The following is a 27,633-nucleotide window of genomic DNA, read 5'->3' as shown; positions in this document are numbered from 1 at the left end:
AGCCCGTTATTGTATTTGTTGTGCTATTAATTATTTGTTTTTCTCAAAACTTGTGGACTGTGATTAAATTAAAAAGGGAGCAAAGCATATTAATGAAGGCATTTATATAAAACCATTTATATCAGCAAACCGAAACATACAAACGAACGAATAATCACACACAAGTACAGAAAGTAGAGTACAAACAAATAAGGAATCAGAGTTGCACAAACTCAAGCCAATAATACAAAGGCTCTCTCTAAACCTATACACACCCAAACACAAACTAAACTTCCGAAAAGGAGACGAACATGTTATCCAAAATGTCAACATTTCTCTCCTCCCTCAGGCTTTTCTTCTTCCCATCTACCGTCACAAAACCTTTGTAACTCTTCTCTTTTTTTATAGGTGTGACAATAGGATCATAAGCATGCTAAGTTATATGGCAAATACAAAGTATAAAACAAGTTAAAATAACAAGAGCCTATAAGGATTCTCTCATCTCACTGGCTACTCTTGGTTAATCCGCTTCGTCCAGCAGCTCTGCACATATCCAAATACACCATATTCAGTTTGATCAATCAAAACAATAAGATATATACAATAAGTTAAAACTAGAGACCTTGCAGCAAGAATCTGAGCAGTGTTGGAAGAGCTCTTGCTATTTGAAAACCTTTTGGCTCTGTTGTCCTGATCTTTCTCCACACGCATAGCAGCAACTTCTTTCTCCATTGCAGACACTTCTCTCCTCATCTTTTTCGCTTCAACCTCCATTGCCTTTGTTAATGTTTCCACTTTCTTCGCTAGCATCTACAAACAAAACAAACCTCAAAAAAATTAATCATAATAATCACTTCCTTTAAAACAACACTAAACAGTAGAGAAACCATACCTCGATGGCATCATCCTTGTCTTTGAGGCTTTGGTCTTTTTCATGAGATGCTTTCCTCAAAGAAACAACTTCTTTCTGCAGCAGATCATACAGAACACCTGGGACGCTATCCTCAGTTGCTGCAGGCTTTTCACCTTGTGGCGGCTTCTCCTCCTCGGAAGTTGTTTCTTTCCACCCATTAGCTAACTCTGGCTCCTTAGCAGCATCATCAGAAGAAGAAGCCTTGTTGAAAGAATAATTCCCAGGTCCGTTTAAGAGTGCCTTCCCCCTGTCCAAAGATCTTGTTCCTCCATCAAATGACTTTGATGTTCCTTTAGCATTCTTCAGCACAGAAGTTGAGTTTATAGACAAGGAATGTCTCATCTGAGAGACTGGAGCTTTCTTCGAAAAAGAACCGTTTGATGGAAGCCTCTGGAAGTTGTCTGATCCACCAAGCGACTGCCTGCGAGATGGTCCGTTACTCATGCTTCTTGTTGTCTCTGATGTGCTCCTGCTGCTGCTGCTTGATGTTCCTCTAAGTGTCTCCTCAAGTACTTTAAGCCGTAGTTGAAACTTCTCCTGGTAATTTGCACCAAACAAATGTTTTTTACTTCTTGTTCAAATGAGAGAGGCTGCGACTAATGCATAAGATCTCCTTACTTACTTTTAACTGAGCTTCGGATTTAGCAGCTCGATCTGTTATGGCAAGCTTATCACGAAGCTGCTGCATTTCGCCCTGCAGAGAGTAGAGAATCAAAGAGATGAGAGAATGTTAATTTGCATATAATCTAGGAGAAGGGGATTAAATTAAACACCTGTAGAAACCTTCTTTCTTCAAGCCATTGCTTCACAGGCATCACTTTATCATTACCATCTTTCCACTCGTTTGCTACCACCGTTGCAACTCTGTTTGCTGTAACCTTCGCCCTTGCAAGCTCCCTGTCAAGTGTTTTCTTCTCTTCCTGAAAGACAAGTAAAGAACAGAATCTCTTAACATCAATAGACAAGAGACAACTTTTTATTGCTTTATATTTTGTGTGTATAGATAGTTTACATTCATCTCTTGGAATTTGCGCTGGTAATCCCTGACGGCATTTGCAGCAGCACCACCTGCAAGAACAGCCTCTTCCAGCTCTCGTACTGTCTGAGTGAGCTTCTCAACTTCAGCAACTTTCTGCCTGTGCATCTTGTCTAGAATTTTGTTTTCTTCCTGAAACATAAAAGATAAAAATTAATCAGATCGTTGTTGGCAAACAGACACGTGAGGTTTAGGGTAAAAAAAAACAAAAGAATTAGATAATAGAGCTACAGAACACCTGACAGATCTCTATTTGTTTCATCAACTCCTGATTTTTATTTTGAAGATCATCAACCATGGCTGCTTTAGCCAGGGCACCTTCAATGGTCCTCTCAGCATCAAGCAAGGCTGCTTCTTTTGATTTAGTCAGACGGTCCAAAGCCCTGTTGTCTTCTTGAAGCTTCCCAATCTATTTCAGAAAAAACACAAAGCAGTTGATCCAGTGACTTCATTAAATTTTTCAATATTCTTATGTGAAGGTAGAGAAGAGCAGGCAATTAAACTTATACCTCTGATCGTGCAAGCTTAAGCTCAGCTTCTAATGGAGCAAGGATGGCTTCAATAGGAGGCATGTCATCATCTTTTTGTGCAGCATGGACTCTTCTTAAGGTGGCTTCAGCAGCAAACTGAGCAGCCATTGATGCTTTCTTCTCCTCATTGATTTTCTTGATTTCTAAATTCTGCAACACGGTTTTTATAATGTGTACTTTAGTATTTGAAAGGTATAACATAATCAAAAGCTAAGGAAGGATTATAAAGCCAATACTTTAGTTTGGAGAATGGATTCGGTCAACTTGAGCTTCTCATCGAGCTTAGCAAGCTCCTCAGTAAGCTAACACAGAGAGGGAAAAGTCAACCCACGAGATAATGAAAACTCACTACTTGGAACCAAGAAAGAGAATGTACAAATAACAGGTCCAGTCTTTCTGACATTTTAAAACATAAAGGACAAGTACAAACACATGATGTAATAATTGTTCGGAAAAAACTAAGTGGTGGCAGTAAGATCCTGAATGCACTTGGGATAAATGCAACTGAACCATTTCATGTTAGAAACTTTTTTTTTGTCACAATCATGTTAGAAACTTAAAAGACTTTTTTTGGTGAATGGAAGATCTAAACTCAACTGTGAAATGTAGCAACAACCATTATTAATTAACTGAATCCAAAAAAAAAAAAGATTCTACCAAAGAGAAATCAAGAAAATGATTGAACTTTCTTTAAAGAATTGCTAAATCTCAAACAAACACAACATAAAAAAAAAAGATCAGACAAGAAAAAACAACAAAACAAATCAGACAAGAAATTCCTTAAAAAGAATTTGCTAAATCTCAAACAAACACAATACAAAAAAAAAAAGAAAAAAGGAATCAGACAAGAACATCCTTTTAAAGAATTGCTAAACAGAAAAAGAAGAAGAAGAAACCTCTTCAACAGCTTTCTCTCGCTGTCTCTCAGACAACCTAAGCGCTTTGATCTCAGCGTGTGCTTCCCCTAACTCTCGATCTTTGTCTGCATCAAGAAACAAAAAAAAAACTAAATCAAGCAAAAAAAAACACCAAACAAGCATACATAGATCGAAGAAGCAAAAAGCATTGTTTTTATTATTTTCCAAAACCTCTAACTTCGTTCTCGAGTCGATTAAGCTCCACTTTCACTGGATCCGAGCCATGTAGCTGAGTTATGAACTCATTGTCGGTCGCTGCGTCGAAGCTCGGCCTTATTGGCCTTCTCTTCGCCGAGCTTTTTCCTCCCCCTCCGCTCTCTTTGTACGACGCCGACACTGTCAGTGACGGATACGAAGCCGAAGCCGGTTCAGTTGCATTCGCCGATACATCTCCGTCGCCGGAAACATCCGACATCTCCGATCTGATCCAAAATGCTATAAGACCTATTAGAGAATGATACAGTCCAAAAGCAGAAGTGAGTTGAATAATGCAGAGATAGAGAGAGTTCTCTGCTCTCACACGAGGAGAGAATGATGCTAACCTAGAGGCTAGAGAGAGATAGAGAACTGTTTCGTCTTCTTTCTTTCTTTTTTTTTCTAGTGAGAGAGATGAGAATGTGAGATTTAAATGCTGTTACAGTTGTTTCTCTCTCTCTCTCTAATAGATTTGACAAGACAGCGAGAGGAGGATGAGGGGAAAGATTAGAGTATTAATTAATCTCATCATCTCTTTCCTAAACACTGAGTTCGTCGAACATGCTTTACTTTTCAGAAGTAATTTAATAAACTATGTTTACAAAATTCTATTTTAGTACTATGTTTTCTACTGTTTTTCTCTATAGTAGTTTACAGTGAAATGGATCTCAAAAGACATTAATTTTGTGTTTAATTATATTAAAAGAAAAGCTAATACAAAAGTTGATTGTAAAATATGAATAAATTAAAATTTTGTAGAAGAAAGTTTAAGTTTGGTTATTATTATGTTGACGACGGTATCCAACTTTTCCTTTTTAATTTATTTTAAGATTTGTCTCGAAGGAGTTTAATGGCAGTTTTTTATTGTTCAAATTATTAATTTTCTTTTTATGTTTCATTAAGACTATCATATCCATAAGTTCTCTTTTAAAATTTATGTTTTGGTTTATACTCTTTTGTCAAAAGATAATTTGAAGAAAAGAGAACATCACTCAGATTTTTTTATTTCCTGTATCGACCAAATTTTAGAATCAATTTATAAGGTATAGGGCGAGACATATCTAATTTATACTATTCTCTATTTTTTTTAAATGTATGATCTTTTAACTAAAATAAATTAACTAAACACACATTTTATAAATATATTAAAAATTAACTAAAATAATTTAATTAATAATCAAAACATTTTAAAATAAAATTGGTCACATAGTTTAAAATATTTTATATTGTGAAACAACGAACATTGTATGAAACATAGTACAATTTAAGGAACTAATAAAATATAAGGTAAACTAAAAACATATAAACGTAATAAAATATTCCCTCTATTTTTATATGTAAATAGTTTTAGTTAGAATGCAGAAAATTTTAAAAAATAATTATTTATTTTGAAAATAGCATTCATGTATAAATTATGTATAATTAAACCAATCATAAATAAGTCTATATTATTTGATTCATCGTGTTTTATCTGATAAAAATAAAAATTATGTAGAATAATGAAAATTATTTATATTTTGAAACAAACAAATTTTCGTTAATCTACTTATTATATGGAACGGAGAGAGAATAAGGGAGATAGTCAAAATCATGTTTAATATTATTTTTGAAAAAAGATGATTAAAATATGTTGATGTGGTCACTAATGTTTAATCGTATGATTAGTAAGAAAAAGGTGTAATTAGTAATTAGTGAAGATTAGATGCTTTGCGCATGAAAAGAGGGAAAATGTTCGATGTCCCAAATATATGTTTGTTACCCTTTTTCCTTTTTCGAGGGATAATGCTTCTTCTCTTTTCTCTCAAGTAAGGTTAGTTGGCTTCGTAAAAATCAATGGACCACGACGATAAGAAAAGTATATGAACTTGTAACTGTTATTTGTCAGTAATATTTAGAATCATATTCTCAGAGATATCACCTAAGAATATCAGCCTTTTAAGTTTGGAATAAAGAGCTATATCACCATCTTCATAGATGTGTAATTATGCAATATATACAAATAAATGCTACCTTCCCGGTCTTGTATGAGTCTACATACTTTTTTCGGTTTCTATATAACTTTGCTTCACAGACTCAAATTCTATTTAAGTTTTAAGAGATCCAGAATTTGTTGAAGCTATTTTAGTGTAGTGTTAAATTCAGGTTATGTAGGTGAATAGTTCTATAAAACTACAATGCAAACAAGTGAGGTTCTGTAAAATGAAGATTTGCCTGAGACAAGAATTATAAATTAAGCAGCTTATACCATTTGATATTCCTGAGCCGGAAATTCTGCAATCTTACTTAAACGATTTTTATTTTATTTAACTAGAGTTTTGTGCTCTGTGCTCACATGCTTGCTTCCACTACAAACACAAAGGGACTAAAAAATTGCTGTAAAATATTAAATACCAATACACTGGGTCTAGTACTACTCGGGAATATTGTTTATTTTCTTTTGATGTATTTACATTCTGTTAGGGTTGGTTTTGTGGCTACCAACTCAACTATAACATGCGGATAACGCTTCTTGAAAACTTTTACGAAAGTACCAAGAAAATATACAGTTTTCTCGGACAAATGGCGACGTCATTGCCTTGATCTGTAAATAATAGGTTATGTGGGTAGCCATAAACGGGAGTCATTGCCTTCGTTCTGAATTTTACGGCTAATCATTATATGCATTGGTACGAAAATATATATCATTTCAACTACTTAGGCCATCTACATTAGTGAACCCGCCCATATGGGGTTCATAAAGTATTTTTTTATTATTTTTTTATTCTGTTTGACATTTTTTTCTTTAAAAAAAAAAAAAATAATAAGAATTCAACCAATCGCGAGCCACCACGTGTTGTGGGGCCCGCATAACAGTCATGGATCGGTTCAGTGGGAAGAGCTTCTCACGGCACATGTTCAACAAATTCACTTATTTTATTATTTTTTTTTCTTGGAGAATGTGTGATCCCCTTTCAATATTCTTCAATGCAGATGCCCTTAGAACACGTGTAACATCACTTAAGAGTCAAAAATTACACTAAAACTATCACATAACGTCAATCTAGAATATCTTATGATATGTGTGTTTGAGATATAATAGGGCTAAGCTAGAACCAATGTTACCAAATTGGTACCACCAACGCTAGGGTCAACTATAACAATTTCAAATTTGAAGTGAGATGATCTACAGATACACTTCTTAATCAATTTGAAAGATAATAAGACATTAATCACTTAGATTTTGGAACCCAAGCAGATGTTTCATCCACTATGCTAAAGACCAGTTATAACTAATACATTATTCTAATCTCTAGAATATATTTCTTCATCAAAATTATCAGGTTTTTATCACACCTGCAGGAAACACATAACAATGATATTGTAGATTCTTACTTTTATAAAACCATAGCATCTTATTGTTTACCTTTTTTTGGTAATATAATCGGTCTAGAAACGCAATACCACCAATCTTGAACGGCTAGCTCTTTCTTAACTTATCTAATAAATCGTATTGTCACCAAAATAAATTATAACGTTGCCAATTAAATTTGAAAGGAAAGGGAGGATAAAATAAAGGAGAAAAGGAGAAAAAGGAAGCAAGGGAAGAAAGCTGTATGCACCCATGTGCCACTTCTTTGCTATGCCTTGAAGAATCAAACAACGCTAGTGGAGCGTAGAGACTTTGATCCTAATACCACTCCTTAATATATGCCCATCCTATCATCATTTCACAACGCATATGTACTAATGTTTAAATTTATTTCCTTAAAATGATATAGCATATTAATATGGGTTCCAATTATATAGGACGGTGATTTGCTTACCCTCCATGTTACAATAAATTCAAATATGCCACATGCAGGGAAGAATATGCATTTTATAAAAAAATGTATAAACTAAAACAGAATTTTGCAAAAGCACAATTCTCTAACAAATTTGGGGGAAAATCTTATTGTAAGTCTTACTATTTATATTTTTTCGTACAAAAGAATCTCACTAGTCCTAAATAATAACGTGTTTTCCATATGCACTTTGAAATGATACTCTAACAAAGCAAAAATGTAAAATAACAGAAGTAATCAGAAATTTTTAAATTGTGGTTAAAATGGACAACAAATTCAAACTAAATGCAGCGGTTTTGTAGCTGCAAAGCATTCTGCTTGGCTATTGAGATATTTGATAGTGACAGAAACCGTGTGACCATTGTGTGTGCCAATATAAATTGCCTGATCTAATCCTGATCGCTTGGCAACTTGTTAATCTATAAGTAAATGATCACTTTGTTAATTCTTTTGGTATATCTCTAGTTTGCTTAGAAGTAAAATATCTATTTACAATGAATATGCTTATTTCATAGATTAATGGTAATGGTATCTCAGGGAAAGTATTAAGCTGTTGAAACATTATTCATGGAGGGAAGTTCATCAAGAAGTAGAGGAAATAAACCCAATGCGGTGAAACTAGGAAATGATGTAATCCCCAAACATCTAAAGGACTCGCCACATCTTAAATGAACATTGTAGATAGTGGACTTCAATACACAGTAGTCTTAATCCATGTGTTCAACTTAACTATTGTAATACAAATTTTGCTAAAGAAGTTGCATCAATCGAAACTCTATGATAGAAATAATGTGAAGATGACAAGGAACATTTTGCACTGGCAAACTTTATTACAGGAACACAACTTCATGTTTTCTGACTGAGGAAATCCCTCAAGTCAACTTCTCAGCCTCTTTCTTCTCTACAAGTTTGATGAAGTTGCGGACAATTGTCTTTCCTTCAGTTGTTATAATACTCTCCGGATGGAACTGAACTCCCTGTGAACCCAATTTTTACAAGATTTCAAGAGTTCAGTTTTTTTTTTAAATTATAATGGAAGAGGGGAAAGAAGCAACATGAACCCCACTTGAGTAAGTTTTCTTTTACCTGTATATGCTTGTGCTTCCTGTGTCGGGCTGCCATAACCAAACCATCTTCTGTCCACGCAGTAACCTCTAGTTCATCACTAGGAAACGTATCTTTTTCGATCACGAGACTGTGATATCTACCTACAAGGAAAGGGCTGAACAAGAAAGACCAACAAGATTTGTTTTTAGTAGGCATTTACAGACTTATGATTAGAAAGAAAAAGAAAAAACTAGATTCGTACTTGGATAATCCAGAGAACAAGCCATCTTCTCCTTTCTCATCATAGTGAACCATGGAGCTTTTCCCATGCATTACACCATATGGTGACCGCACGATCTTTCCTAGACACCACCAAAAGTTAAAAATATAAAAAAGTGCATCAGAGTTGAGGAACCGTGTTAGAACAATAATACGCAAAGTAACATGTATTTTCTCTTTAAAAAATGCAAAAACAAACCTCCAAATGCTTCTCCTATACACTGCAAACCCATACATACTCCAAACAAAGGAACATGTGGACCGAGTTCCAAAACAGTTTGTAAGGAAATCCCAGAGTCTTGTGGGGTTCCTATCAATCACCATTAAGATAGCTGTTTATCTTCTTCTTTCTTTCTTTCTTCCCAACAAAGAATCGTAAAAAGAAAGAATACACAACGCTGTGGGAGGTCTAAAACATTTACCAGGCCCAGGAGAAATCAGAACCCCTCTTGGATTTTTGCTGCACAACAAAAGGAGATCACAATAAAGGAAATGAACACTTCTTGATTAGCCAGATTCTGTTGTTTTAAGCATAATGCAAATTGGTATCTTCTTCTCACCTTTTCAGCTCCTCTACGGTAAGTTCATCATTGCGGTAAACCTCAAAATGGCATCCTAGCTCTCCCATATACTATGAAAAAAAAAAAAAAGAAGATAGGTATACAAAAAGCGTTCTTTATAATAAATCATATACTGGAAACAGTAAAGACAAACTGAATGCACTAGAAGTGACACATGATCAAATTGTTGGAATTAGCCACGACACTAATCTAATGAGAGTACTGTTGATCGATCGAGCAAAACCAAAACTTTACAAAATTCTCCAACTAATCAAAATATCATTTCAGCTACTAATAACAAGAGGCGTCGTGCAGTGGAGATTAGACATTGGTTTGAAAAAAAAAAAAAAAACCTGGCAGAGATTGTAGGTGAAGCTGTCGTAGTTATCAATCACGATGATGGGACCCTTTTGCTGCTTACTTGATGAATTGACAACAACAACCGAAGAAGGTGTCGAGTTCGATTGCGACATTTCGATCGAAGCTTTCGTAACCACATGTCTCCGACTCTTCCCCAGAACCGAAACTCCTAATCACCAAAGAAGAAAGATTAAGCCTTTTTGATTCGAATAACGCCTAAGAAACAGCGAGACTTACTGGTCGGATTCGGACAGGGCTTGACGAGAGAAGATGGGTTTAGGCGACTGGTGGTGGAACCGGACTTGAGACATGAAGAAGACTTGTACAGTGTAGTAGTAGCCGCCATTTGTCGGAAAGCGAAGATCCTTTCTCTGGTTCGAAGAGAGAGAAAGAGAAGAGATTTTATAAACAAGGAATGCTCTGTGAGAGAGAATTGGGAAGTGGCAGGTAAAACGATGCGTTTATGTAAAACATGGACCACGTGCTTTAATCAGTAGGTGAGTCATATTGTAATATGTTTTCTTTTTTGTGGGTCAAAGTCTTAACCATAATTAAATCTAAAATGGAGTTAAGAATTAGTAGTAAGCTGAGTCAAGCGGCCATCAAATCTGATACAGAGTTGTTGTACACAAGGAGGCTATTTTTGTATGACTGGTCTGTGTCAATGCTATTAATTACTACAATGCTATACATGTTCAAATTTAAGGTGAGAAGATGCCTTGAGATGGTTGAAAGATCCTTCTACTGATGAGTTTATAGCTCTGATAGCTAAATTGGTGTTTCAAGCGTCGATTTATAGTGTTTGGAAGGAAAGAAATGCAAGGATTCATGTCCCTCCGAATAGTGCTAACTCGTCAAGGCCAGCACAAGCGGTGATTTTTGAAATCAAGCAGACAATGCAAGCTTGGTTAGATCCTTTGTCTAGAGCTCATCACTCTCAAAGGACTGATATCACTTTGATGGGTTCGTGGTTGAGTAGGTTCTAGTAAAATTTCTTTTGTTGGGAATTTGGGAAGTAGAAGATTTTTTGAGTAGCTTTGTATAGCTTGTGATGTTTCTTTTTGGAGATTATTCCTCTTTCCAGCCTGTGGGTAAGTAAAGGTAAAGAATTGTAATTTTTCTTCTTTCCTTCAATAAAAAAAGTAGTAGTTTCTAAAAAAAAAAAAAAAATAAGGTGAGAAATTAGTAAATTCTAAAACTGGTAGCTAAAAATTTTCAGGAATATATACACACTAGATCATGACCCGCTCGACCGAGCGGGAATCAATTTTTTATTACTTTTATTTGTACTAAACATTATACATGATTGCAAGTGTATTGATATAAAATTTTGATAAATAACAATATGTACTAATGTGTTTAAATAAGCAATGTGTTTAATTGCTAAATTTGATTTTTAAATTTTATGATAACGTAATAGATTTTTTATATATTATTTTAAATATATAGTTCTATATATTTTGTATTTTTAATATTTATCATACAAAACTTACATTGTGGTATTATTTATATGAAAATATGTGTAACATAATATATTTATATATTATATAAACATATCTACGATTTTTGCAAAGGTCATGCGTACCCGCACGGGTTTTATTTTTAAAATGTATTCTATATTGTTTAGTATGTAGTATCGAATTTGTAAAATTCAATTTTGTGTTTAAAGAACAATACCAAAACTGTCTTTCGTATGTAAAATTAACACTTTGCAAGCGCGAGTTGTGTCTTTTTATTGTAACACAAAATTTGATATAAAACTTATGTTTTTTTGTACATTACGAAGTTTAATTTTTTAAAATAATTATTACATAATTTGAAAGTGAATTTTATCTATGAGGTCTAATATATTTTGTGTGTAATGGTTCAAAACATTTTCGATATATATTATATTTCAGTTTGGTTTGTTTTTAGTATTATTGTATAAGTATAATACTATACAATATTACTATATTCTATACAATATATAAAGCTATGTGTTATTTGTTTTAGAAAGTAGATTAGGCCCAACGTAGTTAAAGAATAGTCAAATCTTTATGTATGTGTCTATGACTTATCTACCTAATGTTATTCGTACTAATAAAATCAATATGGCCAATGAAAGTATACTGATCAATTTAAAATGAATTGTATAGGGTAATTCTAGTAAGATTAATATTTTTAATATTCTTAATATCTATCTTATTTAAATCGACATGTAATAAATATGAAAACCATATATGGAATATGGACAAAAAGAGGAATTGTATATAAGGAAATACATAAATGCAAAGTTAGACTATGGTACGTATTATATATAAATAATGAAACATTTAATTTAAATATATAAGGTCCATCTTTAAAATTCACCTAGAAAAAGTTGTAATGTTTCTGATTTAATAAGATAGATGTTCATACTTCTGTTTGCATAAAACTAGTTGGCCGTTTGTTTTTATTCTTAGTTAGACAGCCATCATCTGCCTTGAATCTTTTCACCCTGCTCAAATCTAGCTTATAGGACTCTCACTTCAAGTCCCACTTTCCTTAAGATGGGTTTCATGAGATTTTGTCTATGCTTGAATCGCGGATTTGTGTCTCATTCTTCACCACACTTCACTTACAATAATCAGAAACAAAACACTCGAAGAAGTAAAGCGTTATAAGATAATTAAGACAAGACTGAAGACATCAAGTTTTAGATGGAAACAAACCAACTTAGTTTTAACTAATAAGACCAAATAAACATAATCAAAACACTAACCGGGACTTTGTCTCTTGCAAACTAGAGATCCAAACATTCTAAGAAAGCATATCTAGAAATATTGTCTGCATTGTCTCTGCTTTATCACCGTTGAAGGCTTGAAGCCACTTGCAAGCGCCCCTCTCCATCTGGCTTTGAACTTTCTAGCTGCGTTTGCTTATTCCTTGATCACGATTCTTGCTCACACATTCATTTATTTTCATAGGGAGTTTATAAATTCCTGGATATTTTCTGGGAGTCACCAAGTCCAAAGGGAATCATGATAGAAGGTGCGTGCTATCTTGTAACATATACATGTAACTTTTTCTGGTTAAAGGACATATGATATCATGTTATAAGGTGTGTGTTCTCGTGTCACTTGAGGTTTGTAATTGTAAATTTCGTTTTTCATGCTTTAACAAAATACTAGATATTGATCCGCGCTTTACAAGCGCAAAATATTTTACGATGAAAAATTTCACTAAATAACTTAATAAATATTTTGGTAATTTTTAAAGAATGTATTTAAAATAGTTTTGCATTTAAATCAGTATTTTTAAATTCAACCCGATTGTGATTATACCGGTTAACCCGGAGATCTGACAATTCAATTTAGGTTTTTAAAATATTCATATCAAAAAAATTACTAAAACCCAAGACTAACCGATTGAACTGATGGATGACCGATATGTAATTTAATTTGATTTAAATTGTAATAGTTTAATAATTTGTAACTTATAATCCAAATTTTAAAGTTCATTATTTTGCAATTTATGAAATTATGACGTTTCTACCAAATTTTAAAGAAAAAATGATAGATATAAAATAAGTAATATTAATTATTGTATTGTTTGGAAACATTGATAGTAGTATAAAAATATATTGTTTGAAAACATTGATAATAGTTTTGTGGAAGCACCTTCGCCTAATGGTTAAGGTCTAAAGGCTTCTACACCCAGGTCTGGGGTTCGACTCCCAGACTATGCAATTTATTGCAGATTTTCTCAAATCCAGGTTTCAAGTCCCGGAGAGAGCGCGATTTATTAGACAACTATGCAGATTATGGAAGGAAGGATTACAGGCAACTATGTGATTATGGAAGGAAGGATTACAAGAGATCTTCAACATGGTGCAAGTAAATCTGGTCAGACGTGGATCTTCATAGGACGGCTCAGATGATGCAGTTAGACGTAAATCTTCATAAAACAGGTAGTATTGTCGGTTGTCGAATCGTCTATGTAATGTTTCTAATAATTGTAATATCATAATAAATCAGCGTTAAAAAAAAACACTGATAGTAGTATAAAGAAATAAGTATATTGTTTGGAAATATGAATAGTAGTATAAAGAAAAGAACATTAGTGATTTAATTTAAGTTTAACTATAAAGTATAAAGAAAGGAACATTATGAACATTAGTGATTTAATTTGAAGCGCGGGATATTTTAACATGAAAAGTTTCACTAATAATTTAACAAATATTTTGGTAATTTTTAAAGAGTGTGTATTTAAAATATTTTTTGCATTTAAATCAGTATTTTTAAATTCAACTCGATTGTGATTATACCGGTTAATCCGGAGATCTGACAATTCAATTTATGTTTTTTAAAAATATTCATATTAAAAAATCACTAAAATCCGAGACTAACCGATTGAACTGATGGATGACCGATATGTAATCTAATTGGATTTAAATTGTAATAATTTCATAATTTGTAATCTTATAATCGAAATTTTAAAGTTTACTATTTTGCAATTTATGAAATTGTGACGTTTCTACAAAATTTTAAAGAGAAAACGATAGATATAAAATAATTAAGATTAATTATTGTATTATTTGGAAACATTGATAGTAGTATAAAGAAATAAGTATATTGTTTGGAAACGTAGATATTAGTATAAAGAAATAAGTATATTGTTTGAAAATATGGATAGTGATATAAATAAAGAAACATTAGTGATTTAATGTATGTTTAACTATAAAGTATAAAAATGTATTTAATTTAAAAACTTACAAAATAAATGTTAGGTTCAACAGAATATTTCTGTTTTAATAAGATAGATATGCCAACGTCTTGCTCTTTGATTTTCTTTGAAGCCCAATACTTAAACGCATGGAATTATGTGAATTCAAGCCCAATACTTAAACGCATGGAATTATGTGAATTCGATATGTCTTTAGTTATACGAACCTAGCGAGATCAGGTTTCACCCTTACAGTCACAACTATTATTTATCACTAAGATTTCAAGATTTGTATAGTACTTCTGGAATATTCGGTGGCGGATCTAAGATCCATATTGAGGGGTGTCAAAATTAATGGGTTTTTAAAGCCCAAATAAAAAAAGTACAAAATTGGTGTCAAGTCGGGATTGAACCCAAGTTAGGGGGTGTCACCCTGAGCCAAATCACCACTAGAGCTGAAGAAATTTACTTGTAATAGCTTAACAAAAAACATATATATATTTTTAACGTGTGTCTGCTGACACCCCTTCCTTTCTAATAGATCCGCCTCTTAGACCATCTTTATTGCCGTCCCCCTCCTTCGACTCTTAGCATAATTATGATTTAATTTAAATGAGAAATAAGGAAAAAAGAGTGGGACGTTTACTAAATTAGATACGTCATTATATTCCCTTGTCCCTCGTGCCACGTGTTGGCTCGAAACGAAGCGGAGAAGCCAAGGAGGGGATTCCTCTCGCTCTCGCGAAACCACTCCGCCTCTCTCTCTCTCTCTCTCTCTCTCTCTCTCTCTCTCTCTCTTTCTCTCTCTCTCTCTCTCTCGTGATCTCCTCTCCACGTTCTCTCCTTGGCTCTGCGCCGCGTTATCCCTCATCCTCTCCATGAATTCCTCCAAAGCTTGCTTCTTCCACTCTCTTCTTCGACCAATCTCGATTCCCCAATCCTCCTATGGCGTCTTCTCAAAGCGTAAGCTTCTCTACCTCTGATTACATCCAAATCAAAGCAATCACTTATCAAGACCAGTCTGTTGCTGATAAATTAAAAATCAAAGCAATCACTTATCTGTCAATTGATTCTGTTTTGTTGCTTTTGTTTAATTTCTTGTGGGTTTCTTAAATATGACAAACTATCGAAGATGATGATGATGTTGTTGAGTCAACTGCTTCTACTTTTGATCGAGTATCCTCTCTGCTTCTTCTTCTTGTTCTTTATCCCACTATTACAATACATGTATGCGTGTAATTGATTATAATGCTTGAAAGAGTTGGAAAATGTATTGAAAAGCTTTGCGTATTTGTGGGAGATTTGATCCACGAAGGGAGTGTACGCTTAGGATGTATTCTTACAGTCGGGAAGAAAGGAAACAGTGTTGGATTTGGCTAAGTTTGTGGATAAGGGTGTGCAAGTTAAGCTTACTGGTAGTAGACAAGGTGTAAAGAAAGAACAGAGCATTTTTTTAATATGATTCTTGCTTTGAGTTTTGATGCTTGCTTGTTTCATCATGTCACTGGAACTCTTAAAGGCTACAATCAGTTGTTGAACCTTGTTCTAGATGCCGCGGTGGAGTGTGTTCAAGGTATCTCTTTCCTTACATTATCTTTATGTGTTTGCATTACTGCACAACATGAGATGAGTAGTTTAGATCATGTCATGTAGATCTCATACTCAGCTACATAAGAGAAGTTCTGTATCTGATTTGATTCCATTTACTCTGCTGCAAACAATGGTTTTCCTTTCTCTGTGTATATCTTAAGAATTCACCTGTCTTCATGTGTCTGAATTATGATTCTTGTTCCTTCTTTTACAGAATTGTTTTGTAATTTCTTTCCTTGTTTTGTTTTTCACATTGGATCAACTCGTGGCTATGTAGATGTGTATATAAAGATTTTGTCAAATTCTTAAAGGATTCATCAACTCCATTTTTCCATTTTTAGTAGCTTCATCAACTCCATTTTTCCTTGGTCTCCACCTAGAAGAGCACCAAACCCCTTAGCTCAAGATGTGCGATTTGGAGATGAAAAACTCAACCCTATCTACCCTCGCTCTCACCATTCCTCTCATCTCCATCTCGTGTCAAAGGAATCTCCATCCCCTTGTAATTTTTTTTTAAAAGTTTGTAATCTATCTTTTTTAAAACACTTAACATCAAAATATTAAAAAATTACCTAAGGACTAAACCAAAGTCCCACCAATAAACCAAACATTTTGTAGTATCCTTCCATTTGTCCTTAACATCACACATACTAATTAAATAATCTGAAGGACTCAAATTTTGTCCCACTGATAATCATGCTCTTATATTCCCAGCTTCGGTTCTTATTTACAGCATCATAAGATTGATCAGATAACATAATAAAAGTAATGAAACCGTGTCCTACTCCTAATTAAGGCCGACGTGCACGAAACTAAGCAAAAACGTGCACCGGATCACACGTGCCAGCTTATATTTATATACAACATCTGTCTGAATAAATAGAAAAACCGGTTACAACGGTCAAAAACAAAGGTGGCAAAAGATATAAACCTTAAAATAGAGACAAAGGTAAACGTTTGGTGGGTTTGTGAGAAAGAGAAGAAAGGAAAAGAGCACAAAAAGAGGAGGAGGAGGAGGAGGAGGGTGATGATGAAGCTGTGGAAACGAGCTTCCGGTGCTCTCAAAGACCGTAAAAGCTTGTTTTCCATCAGCTTCTCCCGTAAAACCTCCTTCCGCAACCCTGACCTTGACTCCGCCATCATCCACGCAACCTCTCACGACGACTCATCCGTGGACTACCACAATGCTCACCGTGTCTACAAATGGGTCCGCTCCTCTCCCGCCAACCTCAAGCCTCTCGTTCACGCGCTTTCCTCTAGGGTTAACCGCACAAGAAGCTGGACCGTCGCCGTGAAAGCCCTGATGCTTGTCCACGGTGTCCTTTGCTGCAAAGTCACGTCCCTACAAGAGATTCGCCGCCTCCCTTTCGACCTATCTGATTTCTCCGATGGTCATTCGCGTCCAAGCAAGACTTGGGGTTTCAACGCTTTTATCCGAGCCTATTTCTCGTTTCTTGACCAGTACGCTCTATTCTTTTCCGAACAAATGCGTGGCCGGGGCAAAAAAACTCGGGAAGATTCTATTGAACAAGAGCTGGAGAGGATCCAGAACCTTCAGTCTCTTCTCCATATGCTTCTCCAAATCCGTCCCATGGCTGAGAACATGAAGAAGACGCTTATCCTTGAAGCCATGGACTGCGTTGTCCTCGAGATCTTTGACGTTTATGGAAGAATCTGCAGCGCGATCGCCAAGCTTCTCATCAAGATCCATCCAGGTGCTGAAAAAGATGAAGCTGTGATGGCTCTCAAGATTGTAAAGAAGGCTACATCTCAAGGAGAAGACCTCGCCCTCTACTTTGAGTTCTGCAAAGAGTTTGGTGTCTCAAACGCGCATGAAGTCCCTAAGTTTGTCAGGATCCCAGAAGAAGACATTGAAGCAATCGAGAAAGCCATTAGAGGAGTCCAAGAAGAAGAGGAGACAAAGGAGGAACAAGAGGAAGTAGAGGAAGAAAAGAGTATCATATTAGTGGAGAGACCAGAGTTCAAGACAATCATAACTGATAAATGGGAAGTTTTCGAAGATGACTATTGTTTCACATGTAAAGATATCAAAGAAACTGATCAAGATAAAGACTATAACGTGGATGCGAATCTGCTGCCTCTTATAGTTATTGATGAGCCAGTTCACTTCACTCACACGTTTCCTGATTTAATAACCTTCTAATTGCAGTGACCAGATTGATTTTTATTGTTTGGTTCTCTTCTGTTTGTAATATTCTTTTTGTTGGATGTGGGGATGATAATAAACGTTAGATATATCTGAAAGTTCCCAGGGTTTCTGAGTACATTTTTTTTTGTTTTTTACATTTCATTTAGGCAGTGAGAATCTGATATATTTTCCCTTGTCAAATCTGAATGCTAATAACTTCAAAATTTCTTTCCCTGTTCTTTTTTTTTTTTACATTTTGATTCCCCCCCCCAAGTGTTTTTGTCTTTTCAGCCAAAGTCCCTACCACAAGTTATACCAAAAATCCATGATATATTGAATTTTTTTAAAATTATTTATTTGGTCATCGTTTTAAATGGTAAAAGCATTTAAAACGGTGCAGATCAAATAGATCATACAAATCAAGTGAATCATATAAAAAATACAGATCAAACAGTTTATTATAGTCATTATAACTCGGTCACTGGCCGAACCAATCAAATAAAAATTTAAAATGATATAAAATATGACAAAAACTAATTTATTTGGAGAGATATTAGAAAGATATAATTTTTTTATGATTTTCAAAAATCTACAATTTTTTAACTTGAATTTAAAAAGAAAAACTAGATTTTAATATTCAACCAGGTCATGATTTTAATGTCTGGTTACGGCGTATAATGAGAAAAGTAATTGAAATAGAGTATATATGTAAATAATAAAATTACAATAAAATACATTATATATAAATACAATACATAAATAACAATAAATATTACAATAAAGTTACATTACTGTATTTTTAAAATTAAAATATGAAAATATTAGTAATTAACCAAATATGCCTATCTTCCATTAATATATATATTAAGTAAAATATTATAAATTTACATAATTAAAAAACACACACATCATATAAATAACTTAGATAAATGTTAAATTTATATAACAAAAACTAAAAAGACATAAGTAGACAATGATGATTTTTTGTATCGTAAAAATTGTAAGTAAAATAAAATGAAAATATCTTATTTATTAAATTGTAATAAAATCATTTATTAGTAAAAAATAAATGGAGGAACATCACCAAATGTCTAGTGGACAAAATTGCATGTAGAAGATCTGTTTTTTCGAAAAAAAATAAAAAAAATCTGAATTGCATGTAGGTTTCCTGCAAAATAAGCTTTAGAAAAAAAATGGTGAATAGAGATTTAAAAGAAGCCTTCCCGCAACACATATGATATGCTTTTGCCATGCCCCTCCCATTCATAACCATAAATAGTCAACATGTTTTTTACCTTTCTCATATACTTTATATGATAATTAAATATTTTCACATATCTAATAAATTTAGAAGTTAAAAATATGTTGTAGATTTGTATAATTAAACTTTTTTTTTGATCAAAAAAAAAAAGTTTAATTATACAAATGTTTTTATGATAGGGTGTAAAGTAGTGACAATGGTATGGCTATTATTCTCTAGACATCTGTGTTATCTTAAAATTGAGAAATTGCCAAAAATACCATTTTCATAGTACCACTTTTCATGTTTACACTAACCACTTTTACCACTACTTTTAATGAAGGGTTTAGATTTGAACGTTTAGGATTTAGGGTTTAGATTTTATGTTTTAGGGTTTAGATTTGATGTTTTAGGGTTTAGGGTATAAAGTTTAGGGTTTAGAGTTGAGGATTTAGGGTTTATAGTTGAGGTTTCAGGGTTTAGGGTTTAGGATATTGAATTTAGGGTATATAGTTTAGGGTTTAGGGTTTAGAGTTGAAGATTTAGGGTTTAGGGTTTAGAATTGAGGGTTTAGGATTTAGAATTTTGGATTAAAATTTTGAAAAGCATATAAAAACAAAGATATAAGAGTCTTTAACATTTTAATAAATAAGGTATTTTTGAAAATGTGTACTTAGTGGTGGTAAAGATGAATAATGGTACCTTCAAAGTGGTATTTTTGAAAATTCCCCCTTAAAATTTGTCAGTCAGATTATTTATATATATGTATATGTATCGCTTCTTTACCAAATTGCATGGTGAATATTTTATTGTCTTTCATTTCGTACTGGAAAGTTAATCATTTTGATTTGACTTGTTTGATATGAAATGTTTGTAAATTTGTAATGAAAGCAATAACTTAGATGACAGATCACTATCGACCACAAGTAATGGTGTGGCCAGAGCAAAGACTTTACGAATGGACCATATATTTTGGAAGTGTTACTTTTTTGCTAGTAATTATAGACCTCTTTTACCAAAAAATTATAGACCTCAACCAGAATTACTAAAAAGAGAATGACAAATGTTGTACAATTGTTTTGTTTTTAGAATGAGATTATTGTCATTAGGCCTAATTGTGATGCAATCTGTCCAAAAGACTAATTTGCTCCTCGCTATTGGTTCTCTATGTATAAAATAAAGAGGGGGGGGAATAATTTTATATCCAAACGTGTCGTACGAGTATGTCTTACTCACACCAGATTTGGTTGTGTCTATCGTAAATTTGCCTAAATTAAGACTGATTAAACGAATCTGCCCAAATCAAGGCATGCAGACATAAGAAAGCATCTTGTAAGTCTACTGTAGTCATGTAGTCTTTATTTAGTTTTTTGAAGTGAGTAAGTTTATCAAACTTATGCTAAATTTCCAAAACCTATCATCAGAGTAGATCCTCAAAATTTGTCAAATTTGAAGGCGAATACCAAAAAGATAACTAAAGCCCCCTAATTAAAAGATTTTCTGTTAATCTAAAACATGTTAATGATAATAGGGGAGAAAGTATTTAGCAAAAAAAGATAATTGGGGAGAAAGTCCATTGTTTTTTGTTTTTTGTTTTTTAGAAAGTCGATTGTTACATTTCATTCAACTACAAAAGTTTTCACCACTAGACTTCAAGAAGATAGATTTTGAAGATTTTGAGCTTTGTTCTCCTCCACTGTCCGGTGGCGCAGAGAGTATGGGATCTCCTCCCCGCAACGAATAAACTCTTGGCGTCGGAGATCACATCAGTTGCCCAACTCATTCAAACTTCACGTCAAATGATCAGTTTCCCACCCACGGGCATCACCGTCCCACTATATCCCTGGATTCTTTGAAACCTATGGACTAGTAGAAATAAGCTGTTGTTTGAGGATAAATCTTTTGCAGGGAAAGAGGTGGTGGAAAAAGCCATAGTTGAAGCCAGGTCATGGCAAAATGCACAAATCCAAGGCTCCACTCCTCCTAAGGCATCTCGGCCAGTAACTACAAAGCCAATCTCATCATCCTCTGCTACCAAGTGTTTCTCAGATGCATCTTGGCTTGCTTCCTCTTGACGATGTGGGTTAGGCTGGGTCTTTCAAGACTCAAATGGCGCCTACTTCGGGCACGGTTCTTCTCACCGCAGTGTCGTGGGCTCAGCACTTGCTGCTGAAGCTCTTGCGGTTAAGGCATGCTTGACAGCTGCTATCTCTTCAGGACATCGGAGGCTGGAATGCTTCTCGGACTCTAAAACCCTCGTATTATTGCTAGCAAGGAAGGAATGGGCAGTGGAAATTCAAGGCGTCCTCCATGACATCTTCTTCCTCTGCTCCTCTTTCGATTTTATCTCATTTTCCTTTACTCCTAGACTTTCAAATGTTATTGCTGATGGTCTTGCTAAATCAGCCTGCTTAAACTCCTCTGTTATGCCAGTTGGTGCTTGACTCTTTTAAGGTTTCTTGAATAAATGAAGGTTTGATCAAAAAAAAAAAGGTTTTGAAGATTTTATTAACTTGGCAGCCTATAAAATTAGTAGAAAAACAAAATGTATTCGAAAGAGACTCCTTTTACTTATCTCATAAATAAAAGAGAGAAAATTATTGAATAAATATCTTAGTTCTTGAAATATCCCATTCTTTTATTTTTATTTCTCTTATTTGTGAGATATTCTTTTGTTTGAGTTAAGGTTGGGTTCTAAAGCATGTCAAAATATAGTATAAATATGTCTAGAGTTGTAATTAGGACAGTTTTATTTTAAGAGTAAAGTAATCTGTCTTATTGTCCTTTTTAGAATCAATAATAATCTTGTTTTTCTATCATCAATACTTGAATTGTTATCTGAACAATAAAACAAATTGTGGTAAAACTGCATTTAGGTGATTAATATGGTGGACCATAATAGATAATCAGTTTAGTTTTTGGTCTTTTAGTCAGATGGTATTTCAAATTTAAATTAGAAAATGTGGTATATTTTCGGACTACTCTTTTTTAAACACTAAATACGTTTCTTTTGGAACCAATGGCGGACGTACTCACGTTAATGAGATTGCAGTTGCCTCACCATTAATTATGGAGAACATTTAGCCTATGTATTTTCCCATTAAATTTAGTTATGACACCCCATAAATTAGTTTTAATTAAAACCCAACGTAAATCAATCATGTCTACAATTATAAAAAAGAAAAAAACAGGTTTAATTTCGGTAGTTTACAATTTACAAACCTAAAACCCAAATAAATTAAGTTAGAACTGAATTTTTTTTTCTATTTTTGACGACTTGTCGTCGTCTTCTTCAAAGCTTCAACGAAATCAGTTTAATATTTTCTAATCTCTTCTTAGCAAGTAGGTTCCTATTTAAAATAATAATTTAGTTTGTTCTTATTGATTCTAATTATCCAACTACAAGTTATTTTACTAATATATTTTTATCTACAGACATATGGAGAAATTTTTGATAAATTTGAAAAGAAAAACTCCATCGACTTCATCTTAAAGTGATTTAGATGATTTGGATAATCTACCATGAAATTTTGCTGATCGAAAAAAATATCAGAATATCATGTAAATCAAAGAAACGAGATAATTCAAAAATATTTAACCAAAAGTCCTTGTTAACCATGTGGTCATATTTTCAAACAATCACTGAAAGGAGGCGTATTGAAACGGTTTAATCTTGCTTGGTTTGATCAATATCATAATTGGTTAAAATATAATATGAAGAAAGATGCAGCTTTTTGTCTATGTTGTTACTTGTTCAGGGGTAATGCTAGTAAAGGTGGAAGGAATGATGTATGGACCATTGATGGTTTCTCTAACTGGAACAAGCCCAAAAACATTTCAGAACATGTAGGAGCTGTTAACAGCTTTCAATACAATGCAGTAATGAAGTGTCAAAACTTGATGAAAGAAGGTTGATATATGGTGTTTTCACATCATTATATATATATTTTCATTTGTTTCAAGTCACTAATTCGTGTTAGTCTAGTCCTTTTTGACCTTTTACAGGTCTGGAGTTAGTAGAAGAGAGAAGAGAAGGTGTCTGATGAAAAGATGTCCTTTTGGAGCAATCCTGCGGAGAACACTCAAGTAGAACTGTCTCGAGACTGTTCTCTCTCAAGCGGAACAAGCAGACGGAGTGATCCGAAGATTGTTCCCGACGAATATGGAAACTCTTTATTTCGGGAATTAAAGCCATGTTGCCCTAATCTCTTTTCTTCTGATTGGCACGTCCTTATAAAATGTCATCTATCTTTTTACTATTTTCTTACGCTAGCTTTTAGAAGAGAATACTGTGATTTGCGATCTGCAACTTGTAAGGGAGAAGAATACATCCTCTCATAGAGAAGATCATCTGAACCCTATTATTTTCTACTCTGTTCTTATGCAATTTTATTCAGGATTTATGTCTTTGATTATTTGCATCATGATCGAGTAGTAGCCTTGCTCGCCTAGGGTTTTTAGGATGTTGAGACATGAGCTAAACATAGATAAGCGATCCATAATTGTTCTTCATTCATACTGTTCTTACTGCTTTCATTAACCTGATCACTTGATGTTAGATCACTAGTTCATCGCATAGTTAACCGCTTAGGAGATAACTTGACATGTATTGAATGAGCTTAGTATCCCTAATCAGCGAAAGTAGATATTAGGGTAGTAAGTGAACTGATCAGACCTGTTCTCTAAAGCTTGCAATCGATCCTCATCCCAACGACAGTTAGGTGGTGAGATCGATCTGCAAAGCGATCACTGCCACGACAGTGGAGTGTTCCAGCTGAGTGATCCGAGTTCTAGAAAGCACTTCATCGCGCTTGAATAATTGTTTGGCTCCAATTCAACACCCAATGGAATACCCTAGGCTAGCTCTTGTTTAATTGAATCAATCTCGTGTTTATTTTGCTTGTTAACTATCGTCTCTTTCAACCAAATTATTATCTTCTTCTTAGCTTGATTTCAGAACTCATAGAACTAGAGTGTAGACTGGTCCTCTGGATTTGAATCTCAAATACTACAATTGCAACTGTTAACTTGGCAGTAGCAAGGATTAATTTTTAGTGTATCAAAGGTTCTTTGCATAAAAAGATGATATTACAAAGAATGAGTATCGAATCAGGTTAAATGCTTATATTGATGCTTCCGGATTCTTGTTGAGACACAGGTTATCTTTTCGTGGTCATGAAGTAAAAGACGAAACTCCTAATAATGGTAATTTTGTTGAACTCTTGAAATACACTACTGAGCAAAACGAAGTTGTAAGTAAGGTTGTTTTAGGAATGCTCCTGGAAACAATCAGATGACTTCTCCAAAGATTCAGAAAGATATTGTACATTGTTTTGCGGAAGAGCTAGTCAAAAGTATTATTGAAGAAATTGATCATGATGTATTTGGTTTGTTGGTGGATGAGTCTACTGATGCTTCTTATAAAGAACAAATGGCAGTAGTGTTTCGTTTTGTGGACAAAAGTGAAATAGTCAAAGAGAGATTCATAAGTTTTATTCATGTAAGTGATATATCTTCATAAACTTTGAAATCTGCTATTAATTCTTTGTTTGATAAGCATGGATTAAACATTACAAAAGTGAGAGGACAAGGTTATGATGGAGCAAATAATATGAAGGGTGAATTCAATGGGTTAAGGTCACTAATCTCAAAGGAAAGCACATCAGCATATTATGTCTATTGCTTTGCTCATCAGCTTCAATTAATTGTTGTGGCAGTCGCCAGAAAACATTTTGATGTTGGAGATTTTTTTGATATGATTTCTCTGTTGTTGAATGTGGTGGGATCTTCATGCAAAAGGAAATATTTGCTCTGAGAAAGTCACAAAGAATCGATTGAGAAAGAAGTTGATGATGGTGAACGTAAGACCGAAAAAGGGTTAAACTAAGATGTTTCTGTTCAGAGACGATGGATGACTCGTTGGGGTTCTCGCTATAGAGCTTTATTGCGTGTGGTTGAGTGTTTCTTTTTGATCATTAAGGTGCTTGAATGTGTTCAAAAAGATGGTCAAGATGGCTCAAAAAGGCGTCAAGCATATGGTCTCCTAAGATACGTCAATAGCTTTGATTTTGTGTTCTATTTGCAAGTAATGGTGTACCTTTTAGGAGTCACAAATAATTTGTCTGCAAAACAGGGATCAAGATATCTTAAATGCAATGTGATTGGTGAAATCAAATAGAAAACAGTTACAGAAATTTAGAGATGATGGATGGAGTTCTCTTATGATTAAGGTTTCTTCTTTGTGTAAGAAACATAATATTGAAGAACTTGACATGGAAGAGATTTTCACTGACTCAAAGAATACAAGGATAAAACTAGAAGTCACAAATGGACATCACTATAAGGTCAATTGCTTATATGCAATTTTGGATCTGCAACTTCAAGAATTTAATGATCGCTTTTGAATACTTAACTACTTATTTGTGCTGTTTTTTTATCTCCAATTGATTTGTTCTCTCAGTTTAACAATTCAAGATTGATGAGGTTAGCTACGTTCTATCCATATGACTTTAGCTCTGGAGAATGCATATCTCTTGAACAACAGTTAGATATCTATATTGATAACATTCGAAATGATGACAGATTTATTCATTTAGAAGATTTTGGAGAACTTGCTCGTACTTTAGTGGAAACCCGAAAGCATATGTTATTTCCTTTGGTTTATAAATTGCTGAAGTTGATATTAATTTTGCATGTTGCTACTGCAAGTGTGGAGAGAAGTTTTTCAACCATGAAAATCGTGAAGATAGATCGACGAAATCGGATTGGAAACTAATTTTTAAATGATTGTTTGATTTGTTTTATCGAAAAGGATGTATTTGAAAAAATTACAAATGAAATTGTGATGAAAAGAATCTAGAATATGAAAGATCTTAGGATTGTTTTGTAGATTTTTTTATATTTTATATAAATTTTAAAATAGTTATATTTTCAATTATATATTGATATAGATTAAAAAAAAATTGGGTCCGCTACTGTTTGGGACCAACCGGGTCGGTTGATAGGATTTATCAAAAAATAAAGTGGTTTGCACGCAAGTATACAAATGAAATAAAGTTGTTTTAGTGAAACTTATATAGGATTTGAGTTATAAAAGAATATTACTCTCAGAGACACAATTTTACTTTCCTATTACACTAAAGGACACAACTTGCTTTGACACACTTTATGCATAACAATTTTACTCATGTACCCCTCAACTACTCCTTTGCACTCTTTCGTTTCATTTGCTAACTAGACCTAATTTTGTTTTTTCTAACCAATAAAGAATCTCACCAATAAACTAGAAACTTTCTATTTTTAACTTATTTTTAATCATCGATATAATCATCGATATATTCATCTCATCCACATCTCCGAAAAGTAAAACATTTTAATTTCTTTTTTATTTATCCACATCTTAGAAGAAAGAAGAAACGACGATGTCGGAAGAGTATCAAAACGGAACCTTAATTTAATAGATCCGACTTCCGACCATCTTGTTCTGTAATCTCCGGTCATAGTTTCGAAATCGACACTAACCAAAAAGTCTCCCTTTCGTCATCTTCAGGATCAGTTTTCTCTCCGCCGCTGAATACTCTTCTCCCCACCGAAGATGAGTTTCTATGTGTAGAAGATGAATGGATATGAGTTTCGTGGACATAAGATCAGTGGATAGGATAGTGGTGGAGATGAGATACATGGACAATAACCTGTGGATTGCAAACAACACATGAGTTTCAATTTGTAGAAGATAGATGGATGGAGACTGGTAGAATATGAGTTTTGATATGTGTGGAGACATCTTGTGGTCTTGTGGATGGGCATTTGGTGGATTGGAGATGTGTCAATCGGAATTGTGTGGATTGGAAACTGGTAGAAGATGAGTTTCGATGTATAGAAGATGGATGGATGTGAGTTTCATGGACAGGAGATCGGTGGTTAGGATAGTAGTGGACATAAGATACATGGACAACAGTCTGTGGATTGCAAACAACACATGGGTTTCTGATTTGTTTTGGTGTTATGAATCAGAGTTCTAGAAAATCTTCAGTTTTAGAAAGTGTCGGAGAGAGATACGTTCTGCCTCGTGGGTTTGCTAAATACATCACTCGAACCCTAATCATGACTAAGCATGGAGGGTCTCGAGTTCATGATCCATGAAGAAGAAGTGACATTCATTACGACTGATTATATTTTCACTTCTGTTTAGATTTGGATTTAGGTTATTCAATTACGTAGCATGATTAGATTTTGAGATTTTGGTTGTTCTGATGAATCAAAGATGTAACATATGTATATAAAGATTGGATTTTTATGTTCTTATGGATGATTTCTAATTTATGTTTGCAGAAT

General features: G+C 33.9%; 3 protein-coding genes and 1 long non-coding RNA gene across 7 annotated transcripts; 2 read left to right on the top strand and 2 right to left on the bottom strand.

The window, feature by feature from the left end:
* Positions 1-89: 89 nt before the first annotated feature.
* On the bottom strand, positions 90-4,074 carry LOC108812174 (microtubule-associated protein 70-2). 3 transcript variants are annotated; one of them, XM_018584368.2, is made up of 12 exons: positions 3,918-4,074; positions 3,547-3,797; positions 3,355-3,440; positions 2,695-2,760; positions 2,438-2,608; positions 2,167-2,337; positions 1,905-2,060; positions 1,666-1,812; positions 1,515-1,586; positions 872-1,429; positions 602-789; positions 90-522 (listed from the first exon to the last, which is right to left on the bottom strand). In XM_018584368.2, the coding sequence occupies exons 2-12, from the start codon at positions 3,788-3,790 to the stop codon at positions 483-485; spliced, it is 1,899 nt and encodes a 632-aa protein (XP_018439870.2). In that variant the 5' UTR covers positions 3,791-3,797; positions 3,918-4,074; the 3' UTR covers positions 90-482. The 3 variants fall into 3 exon arrangements, with proteins under 3 accessions (XP_018439870.2, XP_018439862.2, XP_018439877.2); XM_018584360.2 differs by having other exon boundaries at positions 3,547-3,819; positions 3,918-4,071; XM_018584375.2 differs by having other exon boundaries at positions 3,547-3,810; positions 3,918-4,069.
* Positions 4,075-8,017: 3,943 nt separating this feature from the next.
* On the bottom strand, positions 8,018-10,073 carry LOC108838740 (anthranilate synthase beta subunit 1, chloroplastic). Its single transcript, XM_057010945.1, has 8 exons — positions 9,875-10,073; positions 9,631-9,806; positions 9,278-9,348; positions 9,140-9,177; positions 8,917-9,027; positions 8,701-8,800; positions 8,478-8,613; positions 8,018-8,368 (listed from the first exon to the last, which is right to left on the bottom strand). The coding sequence occupies exons 1-8, from the start codon at positions 9,981-9,983 to the stop codon at positions 8,264-8,266; spliced, it is 846 nt and encodes a 281-aa protein (XP_056866925.1). The 5' UTR covers positions 9,984-10,073; the 3' UTR covers positions 8,018-8,263.
* A 4,858-nt stretch (positions 10,074-14,931) lies between these two features.
* Positions 14,932-16,445, top strand: LOC108812066 (uncharacterized). Of its 2 annotated transcripts, none has more exons than XR_008946288.1 (2): positions 14,932-15,893; positions 16,255-16,445. It is a non-coding gene; the product is annotated as an uncharacterized LOC108812066 (long non-coding RNA). The 2 variants fall into 2 exon arrangements; XR_001943438.2 differs by having other exon boundaries at positions 16,252-16,445.
* A 449-nt stretch (positions 16,446-16,894) lies between these two features.
* Positions 16,895-18,246, top strand: LOC108855707 (putative clathrin assembly protein At1g25240). The gene has a single exon (XM_018629588.2). The coding sequence runs from the start codon at positions 16,938-16,940 to the stop codon at positions 18,072-18,074; it is 1,137 nt and encodes a 378-aa protein (XP_018485090.2). The 5' UTR covers positions 16,895-16,937; the 3' UTR covers positions 18,075-18,246.
* Positions 18,247-27,633: the final 9,387 nt, after the last annotated feature.

Source organism: Raphanus sativus, chromosome 1, assembly GCF_000801105.2.
Source record: "Raphanus sativus cultivar WK10039 chromosome 1, ASM80110v3, whole genome shotgun sequence".
Classification (NCBI taxonomy): domain Eukaryota; kingdom Viridiplantae; phylum Streptophyta; class Magnoliopsida; order Brassicales; family Brassicaceae; genus Raphanus; species Raphanus sativus.
The sequence above is the reverse complement of the archived record's forward strand: the minus strand, read 5'-3'. Positions and strand labels throughout refer to the sequence as shown.

What these genes read in the sequence shown, in the direction of transcription:
- LOC108838740 (XM_057010945.1), bottom strand. Translation starts at nt 9,983, where the DNA reads ATGGCGGCTACTACTACACTGTACAAGTCTTCTTCATGTCTCAAGTCC. An exon ending in TTGTTCTCTGGATTATCCAA is followed by an intron (nt 8,614 to 8,700) that starts GTACGAATCTAG and finishes TTTCTTGTTCAG; the next exon opens with CCCTTTCCTTGTAGGTAGAT. An exon ending in GGAAGCACAAGCATATACAG is followed by an intron (nt 8,369 to 8,477) that starts GTAAAAGAAAAC and finishes TTGGGTTCACAG; the next exon opens with GGAGTTCAGTTCCATCCGGA.
- LOC108812174 (XM_018584368.2), bottom strand. Translation starts at nt 3,790, where the DNA reads ATGTCGGATGTTTCCGGCGACGGAGATGTATCGGCGAATGCAACTGAA. An exon ending in GAGAGAAAGCTGTTGAAGAG is followed by an intron (nt 2,761 to 3,354) that starts GTTTCTTCTTCT and finishes TCTCTGTGTTAG; the next exon opens with CTTACTGAGGAGCTTGCTAA. An exon ending in ACAAGGATGATGCCATCGAG is followed by an intron (nt 790 to 871) that starts GTATGGTTTCTC and finishes TTTTGTTTGTAG; the next exon opens with ATGCTAGCGAAGAAAGTGGA.
- LOC108855707 (XM_018629588.2), top strand. Translation starts at nt 16,938, where the DNA reads ATGATGAAGCTGTGGAAACGAGCTTCCGGTGCTCTCAAAGACCGTAAA.